The 15,146-nt window shown below is 35.0% G+C and overlaps 2 protein-coding genes across 3 annotated transcripts; one reads left to right on the forward strand and one right to left on the reverse strand.

The window, feature by feature from the left end:
- Nucleotides 1–1,504: 1,504 nt before the first annotated feature.
- On the forward strand, nt 1,505–8,792 carry LOC130944218 (rust resistance kinase Lr10-like). Of its 2 annotated transcripts, none has more exons than XM_057872429.1 (3): nt 1,505–2,523; nt 6,846–6,887; nt 7,221–8,790. In XM_057872429.1, exons 1-3 carry the CDS (start codon nt 1,695–1,697, stop codon nt 8,348–8,350), a joined length of 2,001 nt encoding a protein of 666 aa, XP_057728412.1. In that variant the 5' UTR covers nt 1,505–1,694; the 3' UTR covers nt 8,351–8,790. The 2 variants fall into 2 exon arrangements, with proteins under 2 accessions (XP_057728412.1, XP_057728414.1); XM_057872431.1 differs by lacking the exon at nt 1,505–2,523 and adding an exon at nt 3,898–4,551 and having other exon boundaries at nt 7,221–8,792.
- An 87-nt stretch (nt 8,793–8,879) lies between these two features.
- Nucleotides 8,880–11,597, reverse strand: LOC130944220 (rust resistance kinase Lr10-like). The gene is made up of 3 exons (XM_057872434.1): nt 10,825–11,597; nt 10,540–10,575; nt 8,880–10,166 (listed from the first exon to the last, which is right to left on the reverse strand). Exons 1-3 carry the CDS (start codon nt 11,543–11,545, stop codon nt 9,034–9,036), a joined length of 1,890 nt encoding a protein of 629 aa, XP_057728417.1. The 5' UTR covers nt 11,546–11,597; the 3' UTR covers nt 8,880–9,033.
- Nucleotides 11,598–15,146: the final 3,549 nt, after the last annotated feature.

Raw genomic sequence — 15,146 nt, forward strand, 5'->3', positions numbered from 1 at the left:
TTTTTTATTTTTTTATTTTTATGTTGTGTTTTGAATTTGGGCTGATTGTGCCTTCTCTTTAACTTAAGTTTTTAATCCATAAAATTAGTTCGTGTGCTTCGCGATTGTGGAGTAGCTTCAAGAGTTTGGGTTAAACTCATACATCCATCATCTCCAGGATTTTTTCAGAGCTCCCTTCAATCTCTGGATAAGGTGGAATCTTTCATCTAATCTGGAAGCCCAAAAACAAGAATGCTGGCAATCCATCTTCGTCACAACCTATTGGTGGCTGTGGAAATGGAGAAATCAAGAAATTTTTAACCCGCCTGGAAAAAGGCCTCTAGACCCAACAAGTTTCATAAGAGAATATATAGAAAAGATGAAAGAAGCATTTCAGAATAGGGGAGGGAGGACTAAGATGAAAGAAACATTTCAGAATAGGGGAGGGAGGACTCTTACCCGAAACAAGAAAATGGAGGCACATATCACCTGGATCCCACCTCCGACTGGTTGGATTAAAGTCAATACAGATGGGGCAGCGATGGAAGGTGAAGGAGAAGCTGGCTGTGGAGGGGTGTGCAGAGACGAATTGGGCCGATGAGTAGCTGGTTTTCAAATGAATATCGGAAGATGCTCAGCATTCCAAGCTGAACTGTGGGGAGCTTTCCAAGGACTTCGAATTGCCTGGACTTTGGGGTTTAGATAAGTGATTTTAGAAATGGATTCCCAATCAGCTTTGGAGGTACTTCACAAAGGAGAAGGGAGGAAAGAGCATCCTAATCCTTTGATCAGAAGTATTGAGGAGTTAATGAGAAGAGTTTGGCAGTTATGATGTACCCACACATATAGAGAAGGAAATAGGGCTGCTGACTGGATGTGTAAACAGAATTTGAAGGCTGGCTTGGGATACAGTTTTGTTGATCAACCAGTTAGAGGATTAACTCAAATCTTGTATGATGATGCTAGAGGGTATGTTTCCCCGCAGAGTAGTTGTGTAATTGTTTTTGTTTTTCCTTTTTAGCCCCGTATAAGTACCAAAAAAATAAAATTAAAGGTCAAAGGATAAGTAAAATGTCATATCGGAATAAGAGTCAAATCTTAAAGTGGTCCATGAATTTGCTATTGAATTTTGAATTCATCCTTGAACTTAAAATCATCTCAAATTTATCTTTGAACTTAACACCAGTCGTCTTTAAAGCACTTTCTGCATCGTTTCATCATTTGTCTCATATTTTTGTTGTCGTTTGTATTTAATAAAAAAGATCCTAATGGCCGTTGAGGCCCCCTCTTCAACCCTATTCTCTCACACTCACATCACTAACCCTATTCTCACACGAACATATTTGCATATGAGCTTAAAAGACATTAAGACAAGGATGCTTAATGGGACATACCTAGAACGAGTCCAAGTTATGTAGATGTCATGTACAAAAGAGTGATAATGTGTGATTAGATTAATTAAAGTAGTTTCTAGGAAATTTCTGCAGCTGGGAGGTCTCATCACTCGCATTACAAAGTCTGGTCAAAACATGTGTGGCGACTTGAGACAGTGATAGTCAACACCTCCATGGAGCACATACGTTTCCGGAGACTTGATTGCAAGTCCTTGTGAATAAGTGGTGCTGCCATGTGAAGCAAGTGAATTCTTGTTATATGTGTTTTTAAATCTATATCTGTAGTCTCTTGTTATTGATGTGTATACCAAATTAAAGAAAATGTTATCCCTTTGTTCATTTTTGGTACCCCTTCTACTGCTGCTGGGGATCTCCTCATACGTTTTCAATAATATTTATGACTCCCGGTGGGATAGCGAGGTGGCAATTGATGCAAATAAAACAATGTGTTCATCCGGGTGGTGTGGGAGGCATGACATAAGGTACCCGTTCAGGCTGAATAATAGTAGTCCAAGCCACTGTGGTGAGCACAGGTACACCCTCTCTTGCGAGAATGATAACCAACTCTTTCTCTATCTCAAATCAATCAAGTTCCAAGTGCAATCAATTAACTACAACAACTACACAATTCGACTAGTAGATGCTAATGTTGCTTTGCATAGTCATGATATCTCTCACCCTCTTCCTTATTCTTTAACCCCCTCCAACTTCACCGGAGCCCAAGATGAACCATATCAATATCGGATCTATAAACAGCATTTTGATTTTATTAGATTGACAAAGCAGATGCTATATTTGAAGTGCCCACCGTATGGAGTAAAATCTTCTGCTACTGCTGCTGCAACAACCTGCATGAATGGATCTTATGCGCTTGGGAGTACATTCTATGTAAGTGATCTTGACAAGCGTCTCCAGGATTTGGCGTTCAGAGACTCATGTCATATAGATTGGATGTATTTGACTTCATGGCCTACTGAAATCAAGCAGATCAACATTTCATGCACAGACATCCATCATTTGCTGCTCTACGGGTTTGAACTTTCTTGGATGAAAGGATATTGCTATAATGACACAGACTCTGCCATTCTCGGTGATCATAACAACATCGTTTGTTATAACAATCATTACGAAAGGTCTCCATTTGATAATTGTAAGTGTGTACCTTACTAATTTAACTCGATATTACTTATTCTTATATGAGATTTGTTATTGTTTTCTTGTATCTTCTCTTTATGAAGGTACCTTTTAATTTAATCAATGTTTTAAAATTTGTTGTCAATTTTTTATAAAAAAAAAAATTTCAAGTAACTAATTTTAGTTAATAAGACACCTGCCAATTTCCCAATAACAGATTATCTGAATACTCATATTCTATAATCTTATAAAGTATCATAATAATTCCCTTTTTGTATAAGTTCTGTTTTGTGCTGTTGTTCAACATTGCCTTGTCTAATTTTCTTCTTCTACATTTCTAAGAAAATAAAAGACTTCCTATTCCTTAATGTACTAAACAGTTCACAAGTATGTTGATATAACGATGAAACGAAAGTGTAACTTTTGTTTTCGTATGTATTGTTTATTTATTGAAAAAGTAAACTAAAAAATATGAGAACAATGTGTTCCTTTTAAACTTAGTTTCTTAAACTAAATTATCCTTTTGACTCAGCTAGATAATTTTAACTAACACGTGATAAGGTATGTGTTTTTCATTATAAAAATAATTAGCCATTAAATTAGTGTTATTATGTAATTGTATATATTCACACAACTTTTTTAACTAAACAATCACCTACTAAATTAAGTATATAGTAGTATACTAAAAATTTTGTATAAAATACCAAATTTATATATTTATATAATAGTTAATTGATAATTATTTTTTTATGTACATTTACCATGATTGTTTATCTTTACCCTTTTTAAAGGATAAGTAAAATACTAAAATGTCAGTATCAGAATAACAAACATATTTGCGTATGAGCTTGAAACATAAGAATGCTTAATGGGACATACCTAGAATGAGTCCAAGTTATGTATATGTCATGTACAAAAGCGTGATATATATTGTGTGATTAGATTAATTAAAGTAGTTTCTAGGAAATTTCTGCAGCTGGAAGGTCTCATCAGTCACATTAAAAAATATGGTCAAAACAACATATGTATGATGACTTGTGAATGGAGTTGTGAGACAATGATGGTCAACTCCTCTATGGAGCACATACGTTTCCCAGAGACTTCGTTGTAAGTCCTTGTGAATAAGTGGTGCTGCGCTGCAAAGCAAGTGAATTCTTGTTATATATGTTTCTAAATCTATATCTGTAGTCTCTTGTTATTGATGTCTAGACCCAATTAAATAAAATAAAATGTTATCCCTTTGTTCATTTTTGGTACCCCTTCTACTGCTTCTGGGGATCTCCTTATACGTTTCCATTATTTATGACAACCGGTGGAATACCAAGGTGGCAACGGATTCAGACAAAAGAATGTGTTTATCTGGGTGGTGTGGGAGGCATGACATAAGGTATCCATCCTTTCAGGCTGAATAATAGTAGTCCAAGCCCCTGTGGTGAGCACAGGTACACCCTCTCTTGCGAGAATGATAACCAACTCTTTCTCTATCTCAAATCAATCAAGTTCCAAGTGCAATCAATTAACTACAACAACTACACAATTCGACTAGTAGATGCCAATGTTGCCCTACATAGCCATGATCACTCATACCTCCTTCCTTATTCTTTAGCCTCCTACAACTTCACCCGTGCCAAAGATGAACCATGTTGGTTCTATAAACAGCATAATGATGTTATTATATTGACAAAGCAGATGTTATATTTGAAGTGCCCACCATATGGAGTAAAATCTTCTGCTACTGCTGCTGCAACAACCTGCATGAATGGATCTTATGCGCTTGGGAGTACATTCTATGTCAGTGATATTGACAAACCTCTCCAGGATTTGGCATTTGGAGACTTGTGTCAGGTAGAGTGGATGTATCTGACTTCATGGCCTACTGAAATCAAACACACAAATATTTCATGCACAGACAACCATCATATGTTGCTCTACGGGTTTGAACTTTCTTGGTTGAAAGCATATTGCAAGAATGATGATCCAGGATATGCCATGCTCAGTGATCATAAAGTCATTTGTTATAAGCCTCCACTTATGCCGAAAATTTGTAAGTGAGTATCTATGAATTTAACTCGATATTTACCTATTCATATATGGGTTTGATGGTTTTAGTGGCTAAAAGGGGGTTGAATCTTAGCCCCTTTTTTGCTTGCTTACACTTTCTGAACTTAGAGGAGACTTTTCTCTTTTTAGCTCGTCCCTAGCCACGAGACTTTTTCATTTAGTCTCGTCACTTGGCATGAGACATTTTTGGATTTTGCTCCTGTGCAGTAGAAACAGAAATGGAGTAGGAGAGAAGGAAGATTACACCCAGATATATCCTGATTCAGCTGCTAAGTGCAGTGCAGCCTACATCCAGTCTCCATCACAACAATGATGGAATTTCACTATAATCAACTTTGATTACATACACCAATTCTCCCTAGGAACTACCCTTCCTATCTGGGACAAGTTCAGAATTCTAAACCCAATCCTAAACTTGACTTGGTCACTGCCAAGCTTTCAACTGTAAAGTGCTAACCCAACTTACAATGGGATTTCCACAGAATCATGAAACACAACACAGATGTACAAAGGAACTCTAAGGACATCTATGGCTTTTTCTTTTAATTTTGCACTCTCTGCCTTTTTCCGCTCTATGACTTTTTCATACAAACCTCACTGTTTGCCTTTTTCCATGAGACTCAAGACATGACAAAATTAAACAGAAAAATACTAAACAGAATACATTGAAGGAGAAGAGAAAACTGTTAGCTCAAGTAGCTCTGAGAACTCTGTGCCTTGCACTCTCAAATTTTTTCCTTGCTTCAAACAGTGGTTGTTCACTCTTTTTATAGAAGAGGGAAGCCTCCACACTTGAAGCCAACACCCAAGCCTAACTTCTTTTCCTTCAAGAAACAGATCCGGTTCGGCCATATAGAGAGAGAAGAGATAACCATGCAAAACCCAACATACAATTACCTCTAGTCCTTCCTTGGTCATCACTCTTCATCAATCCGAGCACTCCATCCTTAACTTCCTCTCCAAGATGGATTTCTGGCCCTTGATGCTTCATGATGATGATGACTTCATCTGCTTCAATCTCTGCCTCTTCCATCACTTCGCCACTCTAGCTACTTCCTGTGGTGGTTGAGCAGAATCAAAGACAAGCCATGCCTCTAAGAATCTCCTCCTTGCTGGCCGAATCTTCTTCTTCCTTTTTGAGCATGAAGAGCTCGAGATTACCTCACCAAATCTAACCATTCTTGGTGAAAATCTCAGCCACTACATACTTTATGTTTTCTTTTTCCTGACGCCATCATCATAATGGCCTCTTCTTTGCAACTAGCTTCTCTGTGATTTTTACCGATAGATTGCTTTATCCCTCCTTTTCTGCTAGACAAGACCGAGAGAGAGGAGAGAGAACAGAGAAAAACTTGCAATGTAATTAAAGAAGAAAATGAAAATGAGTTAGGTTTACATTACCCATGCCTAGCCTCTGCTTCCTTCTTCAAATTACTTGCTTCTACCATCTTCTTCTCTGACAGTGAGGTGACCGTATGCAAAGAGAAAGAAGAGAGAGTAGAAAGAAGAAAAGCAATGGAAGTAATGTGTGATATAGATTATAATCAATTAAAATCAAATTCTCATGCTTTTGCCTTGTAACGTACCCAACTCAATAAACCCAACTCAATAAATGCCATCAAATCAGATTTTCTCTTTCTAAGGCATTCATTAAATCCATTTAATTCAAAATTTGAATTCCAACTATGAAAGGAGTTGGTGTCCGTGGGAAGCATTCATCTTTTACTTTCTCTTTATTTTCAATTTTGGACCTAACCCTTGTTGGTCTTGCAAGGATTTTAATTGGGCTTGCTTTTTAAATTTTTGGCCCAATTATCATTTTAATAAATCAGCCACTTATATTAATATTTTACACAAAGGCTGATTATTTTTGTCAATTAAATTGGACTGCATGCATTCTTTTGTGTCCATTGATAAAATCTGCATATAACAAAATTATTAATTAATAAGTGTGGATTAAAAATCAAATTAATAATTTTGTAATTAATTGTTTTAATAATGTTTGATCATCATCAAATTAATTTGGAGTTTTCCAAACTCATTAGGGTTTCATTATCGAAACCTTACGCCTTCTTAAGGTACCTGTACTTTAGTTAATAAGGCGTCTGCCAATTTCTCAATAACACATTATGTGAATACTGGTATTCTATAATCTTATAAAATATCACAAGAATTCCCTCTTTCTTTAATCTTAATAATTTATAGAAAACTTAAGAATTTAGGTGTCATTAGCTTATACAATACTAATTTAATCTTTTCCCTGTTTGTTTTTTGCAGCCCTAGTTGCACTGATTGTTGGGTGTCTGGTGTATGGAACGAGTAAGCCTTGTCTTTCCTTTTGCGCTATGTACTTATTTTTTTCGGCATTGAAATCTAGGCATAGGTCTATGATGCCCTTATGGAGTTTACTAAGGAACACTACCATAGTTTAAAATTGGGTAAACAATGTAGGAAATAGTAATATTATGATGATGATGATGATGACATCATGGAATTTATGAAGGGAACACCATTAAAATTTAGCAGTAAAAATGAGAAACAACAACAATGAAACATAGCATAAATAAGTTTAAAAATTTTGTCATTCAACTCTAAAGTTGTTAAACTGAATAATTTTATGATTTCTCAACTATTTTCCCATCTTCTTTACAGTTTTATTTTTTCTTGGCAAATTTGGACTTGGAGTTCTATTCATCGTTATTTTCTGCATATGTAAATGGAGACGAAGACATTTATCCATATACGATAGTATTGAAGATTTTCTGCGAAGTGACAACAACATCATGCCAATTAGATACTCCTACAAAGAAATCAAGAACATAACTGGAAAGTTCAAGACTAAACTGGGAAATGGAGGCTATGGCTCTGTCTTCCAAGGAAAACTTCGAAGCGGTCGTCTTGTAGCTGTTAAGGTATTGAATAAGGCCAAATCCAATGGCCAGGAGTTCATAAATGAAGTTGCTACTATTGGAAGAATTCATCATGTTAATGTGGTCCAACTCATTGGTTTCTGTGTGGAGGGATCAAAGCGTTGTTTGGTGTATGAGTTAATGCAAAATGGCTCCTTAGAAAAATACATATTTTCACCTCAAGAGAGTGCTTCAAATTCCTTAAGTTGTGAAAAACTGTACAATATTTCTCTTGGAGTGGCACGTGGTATTGAGTATCTGCATAATGGTTGTGACATTAAAATTTTGCACTTTGACATTAAGCCTCATAACATTCTTTTGGATGAGAAATTCAATCCAAAAGTCTCTGATTTTGGACTTGCAAGGCTTTATCCCACTGATAAAAGCATTGTGTCTCTGACCGCAGCAAGAGGAACCATAGGGTACATGGCTCCTGAGCTCTTCTATAGAAACGTTGGCACAATCTCATACAAAGCAGATGTTTATAGCTTTGGGATGTTGTTGATGGAAATGGCTAGTAGAAGGAAGAATTTGAATGCTTTGACTGAAAATTCCAGCCAAATTTATTTTCCTTTCTGGGTTTATGATCAATTACAAGATGGAAGGGAAATAACAATAGAAAATGACACAGATGAAGAGACGAAGTTGGCAAAGAAAATGATGATTGTGGCATTGTGGTGTATACAAACAAAGCCTACTGATCGTCCTTCGATGAAGAGAGTTGTGGAGATGCTAGAACAAGATGAAGACTTACTAGAAATGCCTCCTAAGCCTTACTTCTATCCACTTGATGAACCTGAAGGCGAAGTTGGAAAAGATAGCAGTTCAAGGGTATCCTCTGATATGTCATCAGTTAGTGGTTCCAAAGAATAGAAGTGTTCTGTTTGGACTCTGATCTGATATAAATTTGCAAGATCTGCATCCAGCTTTTTTCCTTGGCTATGTCATATATATGTGTATTTCTGAGGTATATGATAGAGTCAATTGATTTGATTAATATATGTTGAATATGATAGAATCAATTGTTCAAGAGCTTTGTGTTTGTCTCAGATTCTTGTAACAAAAACACTCATTCTACTTACTAGAGATCAAGCACAAAATTCAATATTAAGATTCCCAGTTCCAATAAATGTATTTTCCTTTGGATTCAATGCTTCTAGATTAGGATTTTCTTTTTGGTTTTTGCTAGCTAGGCTACCAGCGGAGTTAGTAGAAGTGGTAGTTTACACAGAAGAAATTACAATTTTTGTTGTTGGATTAAAGTGGTTCAAGTATCCATTTCAAAGTTTCATGCAATTTCGATACCAAATTTCGGAGAACTTCTAAAACCCCTTTTTAATGAGGTAGCAAGAAAAGTTGCTGGATTTGGTTCAGAATGATAAGAAAACATGTATTCATAAGAATTAAGATGGTGACTTGCTGCTAGTTTTGCTTTAACAAATATTCTATTGGAAAAATTACAAAAAGCACTGCTCGTGAATATATATATATATAATCCCATTATTGAATAAAAAGAATTACAAATTTTATAGAGGAATATAACCCTCTAATATTTGCTAAGGGGAATACACAATTTTTTTAGAATTACTAACTGATGATACATCAGAGAATAGCATTGAAGTGCTAAAATCTCCAACATCTTGTGCAGGTATATCATGTGAATATATGTAAGGCTTAGGAGATATTTCCAATTCTTCATCATCTTGTTCAAGCATCTCCACAACTCTCTTCATTGAAGGACGATCACTAGGCTTTGTTTGTATACACCATAATGCCACAATCATCATCTTTTTGGCCAACTTCCTCTCCTCATCTGTGTCATTTTCAATAACAATTTCACTTCCATCATGTAACTGATTATAAACCCAGAAAGGGAAATAAATTTGGCTAGAATTTTTAGCCGATGCATTCAGATTCTTTTTCCTACTTGCCATCTCCATTAACAACATTCCAAAACTATAGACATCAGCTTTATCGGAAATTGTTCCAATGTTTCTGTAGAAAAGCTCAGGAGCCATGTATCCTATGGTCCCTCTTGCTGCAGTCAAAGACACTTTGCTATCACTAGTGGGACATAGCTTTGCAAGTCCGAAATCAGAGACTTTCGGATTGAAATTCTCATCAAGAAGAATGTTTTGAGGCTTGATATCAAAATGCAGAATCTTCATGTCACAACCATTATGCATGAACTCGATGCCACGTGCCACTCCAAGAGAAATTTTGTACAATTTTTCACAAGTTAAGAAAACACCTTTTTCATGTGAAAATATGTACTTTTCTAGAGACCCATTTTCCATTAACTCATATATAAGAGCACGTGTTAGTCCTTCCACACAGAAACCAATGAGTTGCACTACATTGACATGGTAAATTCTACCAATAGTAGCAACTTCACTGATAAATTCTTCTTCATTAGATCTGGTGTTAGTGTTATTCAAAACTTTGACAGCTACAAGACGACCACTTGGAAGTTTTCCTTGAAAGACAGAGCCATAGCCTCCATTTCCCAGTTTTGTTTTGAATCCTTTGCTTATGTTCTTGATGTCTTTGTAAGAGTATCTAAATGGCAAGATTTCATTGTTATTTCGCAGAAAATCTTCAATGGTGTAATACGTGCCTAAATTCTTCTGTCGCCATTCGCAGAAGATGACGAATGCAATTCCAAGCATGAATTTGCCAACCAAGAAAACTAGAAATTAAAGGAAATGCAACAAGAGAAAACCAATCATAAGGAATTTAATTGTATTTGGAATTTAATTGACTGAGATGAAATAAAAGAAAAACTGGTTACATTTTAGATTTTAAAATCAAATCTAACAATAGGTTACACTCATTATAACTTTTTTGGTACGTATTAAATTTAAAATTAAATAAGTTCGACACTAGTCATTTCGTCAAGATTGGAGGATACGACACTTGAGATTTTTTTTTTTCTTTTTCAAGGTTAGCTTCTTCTCTGTTCATGCATTTAGTATGAGATGATTCTAGTATTCCAATGCACTCACAAATCCAAAGTTAAACAAACAATTATAGATACATAAAAGAGAAAGACAAGGACTTACATATTATATAGTATATCCAGTCTCCAATGACTTCAACTGCAAGAAACATACAAGCAACAAGAAAATTGTTAAATAATAACATTAATGTATGCACACACATAATAAGAGCATATATTGTGGTTGAAATTATACTAAGAGCAAGGTGGAAACTCTCTTCATGTAAAGTTGATAATTGAATATCGTTAGATGACAATTTAGTCCAACATGCCAAATTGTCTGATAATTTTTAACTATCAACTTTATATGAGTTTGCCTCTGCATCTGAGTCTCTGCCTAAGAACAAACCTAAAGGAGTGCGTGAGTGTTGACTTAAACAACGAAGGTTGTTCTTTTGATCATCGAAGACAGCATCTTGGCAAAAACACAAGACCCAGGGAATTTCAAACCCGTAAAGCAGCATTGTATGGATATCTACGCAAGAGATGTTTCCACCGTCGATTTCACCCGGCCACGAACTTGGATACATCCACTCTATGCGACACGTGTCTTGCAGTCCCAACTCTTGCAAAGTCTTGTTACCATCATAGACATGGAAGCTGCTACTTCCACGCGCATAAGAACCGTTGACGCAAGTTGCAGCAGCAGGGTCATCAACTTCGGATCCCACCGCGTTTGGACACGTCACGTATAGAATCTGCTTGTGATGGTGTTGATATGATTTGTAAGAGTTGAAATTATAGGAGGCCAGAAAATAAGAAGAGTTGTTAATAATGGTGGAATCTACTAATCGGAGTGTGGAGTTGTTGTAATTAATAGACTGAACATAGAATTTTCGTGATTTGAAGTAAAGAAAGAGTTGGTTATGATTGTCGCAAGAGAGCGTGTTGTTGAAGGTGGGATCACCGCAGTTAGGTGGAGTGTTAGTTAGTGTGAATGGATAGCTTATGTTATGCGTTCCGCACCACTGACTGGAACACGTAACAGAATCCGTTACTCTGCTGTAAACGTTTCCACAAGATAGGAGTAAGGCCAACACCAACACCCACACCACCATGACAGGTTTCATTTCTTCCTTGGTTACAATAAACAATAGAGTAAGTGGAAATGATGAAGATTGTTATGTAAGTTTCTCCACATATACTTATAGGGAAAATATGAGGAGTCAATGGAATATTTATACAATGTGAATAATAGAAGTTTATGGAGTATTAGAGATATAATCATTAGTGTTACTTTTTTCTATCAATTGAAGTTTTTGGGATGAGTGGTATCATGACATGGTATTAGAGCGCTAGATTTAAAAGGGAAAAATATTTATTATCCTAGTACTCGGATGGTTATTCTAGATAGTATGTGGGATGTTCATTTTGTAACTCAATAACCTATTGTACCCATTGTACACATTGTATAAATAGTCTATTGTCCATTGTACAAATAGTCCATTATCTCACTAGCGGAATCCCTCCTTATATATTAGGCTAATTATTATTTCAAATAATGAAAAAATGTGCGAAACTGACTTTGAAAGTAGCCAGTCAAACATATAAAACATATGGACCACAGCGGCACTTGTAACAGTGAATGTATATCACGTTCTTCTTTAGTTTCTTTATCATGGAATCTCTCGTTCCCCGAAATAGACGTTGCAACTTGCAGCACCATTGTCGAACTTTGAAGGATAGTGCGAGTTTGCTACATATCACCAATAAAATTATATATATATATATATATATATATATATGTGTGTGTGTGTGTGAGAGAGAGAGAGAGAGAGAGTGAGAGAGAAACTGAGAAGAATCACGATTAAACGTGTAGTGGAGTCAACATCATGGTCATGAATCTTATTGGTTTTCTATGAATATGTACTATCGGACTGTCAAATTCATAAGTCAAAGTCAGCCACAGTCAGCTTCTTTATTTATTTAATTTTGATCATATACCAACTTCTTTAGAACTTAGATCATGTTCTTAGAGAATTATTACAGAACTTCATTCTGAGAAGCTTCTTAATACAATTTTTCCACATTTTATAGCCATGACTAACGAATTTTGGACCCAAAAAAGGTAAAACCAAACAAGAAAACGGAATCATAAATATTCTCACTCGGTCACACCTTTAACATTATATTGTTTATCACTTTATCCACGAAAATTCCAAATCAATCTTCAAACTTTTTTGAGCGACTCTTTTTATAGTTTGATTCTATCTTTTTTATTTGAAAAAGTTTTACTCTCCTTTTTTTGAGAAATATTAAAATAGTACTTCTCTTATTTTTATTTATAAAATATATATTTTTCTCTTTTATTTATTAGTAGTATCTAAATTTTTAACTTGTGAAATAATTGAGTTCTCAATAAATTTATAAAAAGAATGATCAAACTTATTACTAAAAAAAAGTTTGAGAACAATAACTAATAAATATTAGTATTTTTTATTAGTATTTGATCAATAATAATTTATATATATATATATATATATATTATACATAAAAAATATATAATTTATATCTATATTTATTAGAATTTGTACAAATAAATTAATACAGTTTTTATTCATATTTTTTAAAATTTATACATATAAATTAATAAATTTTATTTGTTAAAAATAATTTAATATTTATACTGATTAAATAATAACAAAAAATATTAAAAATTACTGACCTATATCCATGAGTTTTTAAGAGGTTAATATGTCTTATAATGTAAAAATTTTGGAACTAACAGCTAATCAACAAAAATTAGAGACTCATTCAGAGAAAAATTTGGGTGGTGTTGTAAAATAAATAAATAACTAATGAAGATATAATATATAAAATAAATAAGTATAAATAGAAGACTCTAGCTTTGATATGCACTAATATAATTATCATAATATAATAATATTAGAAACTTATATATTTATTACTATTATATATTAGTAGCATATGAAAGAGGGAGGAGAAAAATTTAATATAAAGAGAGAGAAAGTATTAGCAACATAAAGAAAGAGAGAGAAGTGATTTGTTTATTGTTTTTGTGTATTTCCATTCAGAGGCTTAAGCCTCTATTTATAATGAAACATTTTCAAATTACATTTAATAGAGTCATCCTTTGGTAAATAGAATTTCATTGGAAATGGGCATCCACATCAGAACTTATCACAACACTCCCCCTTGGATGCCCATTTAGGATTATTGCCTCGTTAAAACCTTACTAAAGAAAATCCTGTGGGAAAAACCTTAGTGAAGGAAAAAGAGTACAATATCCTTTGTGATGGGGACTGCCTCATTAAAAACCTTGTCAAGAAAAACCCAATGGGAAAAAAAACCTGACCAAGGAAAAAAGAGTACAGTCTCCCCCTCTTGCCGACATCATTTAACGTCTCGAAATCGGCGCATCCCAATCTCATGTACCAATCTTTCAAAGGAGGATTTTGGGAGTGACTTTGTAAATAAATCTGCCAGATTGTCACTTGAACGGATCTGTTGGATATCAATTGTCCCTTGATTCTGAAGATCATGAGTGAAGAAGAATTTGGGAGAAATGTGCTTTGTTCTATCGCCTTTAATGTATCCGCCTTTAAGTTGAGCAATGCATGCTGTATTATCTTCAAACAGGACGGTTGGAGCTATCTTATGATCAATCAGTCCACATGATGACAGAATATATTGAATCAGACTTCTCAGCCAAAAACACTCGCGACTAGCTTCATGAATCGCCAGTATTTCAGCATGATTAGAGGATGTTGCAGCAATCGTCTGTTTCGTGGACCTCCAAGATATAGCTGTACCACCATATGTGAACAGGTATCCTGTTTGAGATCTCCCTTTATGTGGATCAGACAAGTATCCGGCATCTGCATAGCCAACTAGTTGTGACTTGGATCCGTAGGGATAAAACAATCCCGTATCAACCGTTCCATGAAGATATCGAAAAATTTGTTTGATTCCACTCCAATGTCTTCTGGTTGGAGAGGAACTATACCTTGCTAGTAAATTCACCGCGAATGATATGTCAGGTCGCGTATTATTAGCAAGATACATTAGCGCTCCAATGGCACTAAGATATGGTACTTCAGGACCAAGGATATCTTCATTTTCTTCTTTAGGACGAAATTGATCCTTTTTCACATCCAAAGATCTTACGATCATTGGTGTACTTAATGGATGTGACTTATCCATATAAAATCTTTTCAAGATCTTTTCTGTGTATGTTGTTTGATGAATAAAGATCCCGTCTTTTATATGCTCGATCTGCAGGCCGAGACAAAATTTAGTCTTTCCAAGATCTTTCATCTCAAACTCTTCTTTTAGAGTTTTTATAATTGTTGGAATCTCTTCAGGAGTCCCAATGATATTTAAATCATCAACGTATACAGCAATTATAACGAATCCAGATGCAGATTTCTTTATGAAAACACATGGGCAGATATCATCATTCTTGAATCCGTTTTTGGCCAGGTACTCAGTAAGACGATTATACCACATTCGTCCAGATTGCTTTAGACCATATAAAGATCTTTGCAATTTGACTGAGTATGACCCTTGCGAATATTCATTGGATGGTTTAGATATCTTTAATCCTTCAGGGACTTTCATATAGATATCCCGATCTAATGAGCCGTATAAATAGGCTGTTACCACATCCATTAAATGCATATGCAGTTTATGATATGCAGATAGACTGAC

Source organism: Arachis stenosperma, chromosome 8, assembly GCF_014773155.1.
Source record: "Arachis stenosperma cultivar V10309 chromosome 8, arast.V10309.gnm1.PFL2, whole genome shotgun sequence".
Classification (NCBI taxonomy): Eukaryota; Viridiplantae; Streptophyta; class Magnoliopsida; order Fabales; family Fabaceae; genus Arachis; species Arachis stenosperma.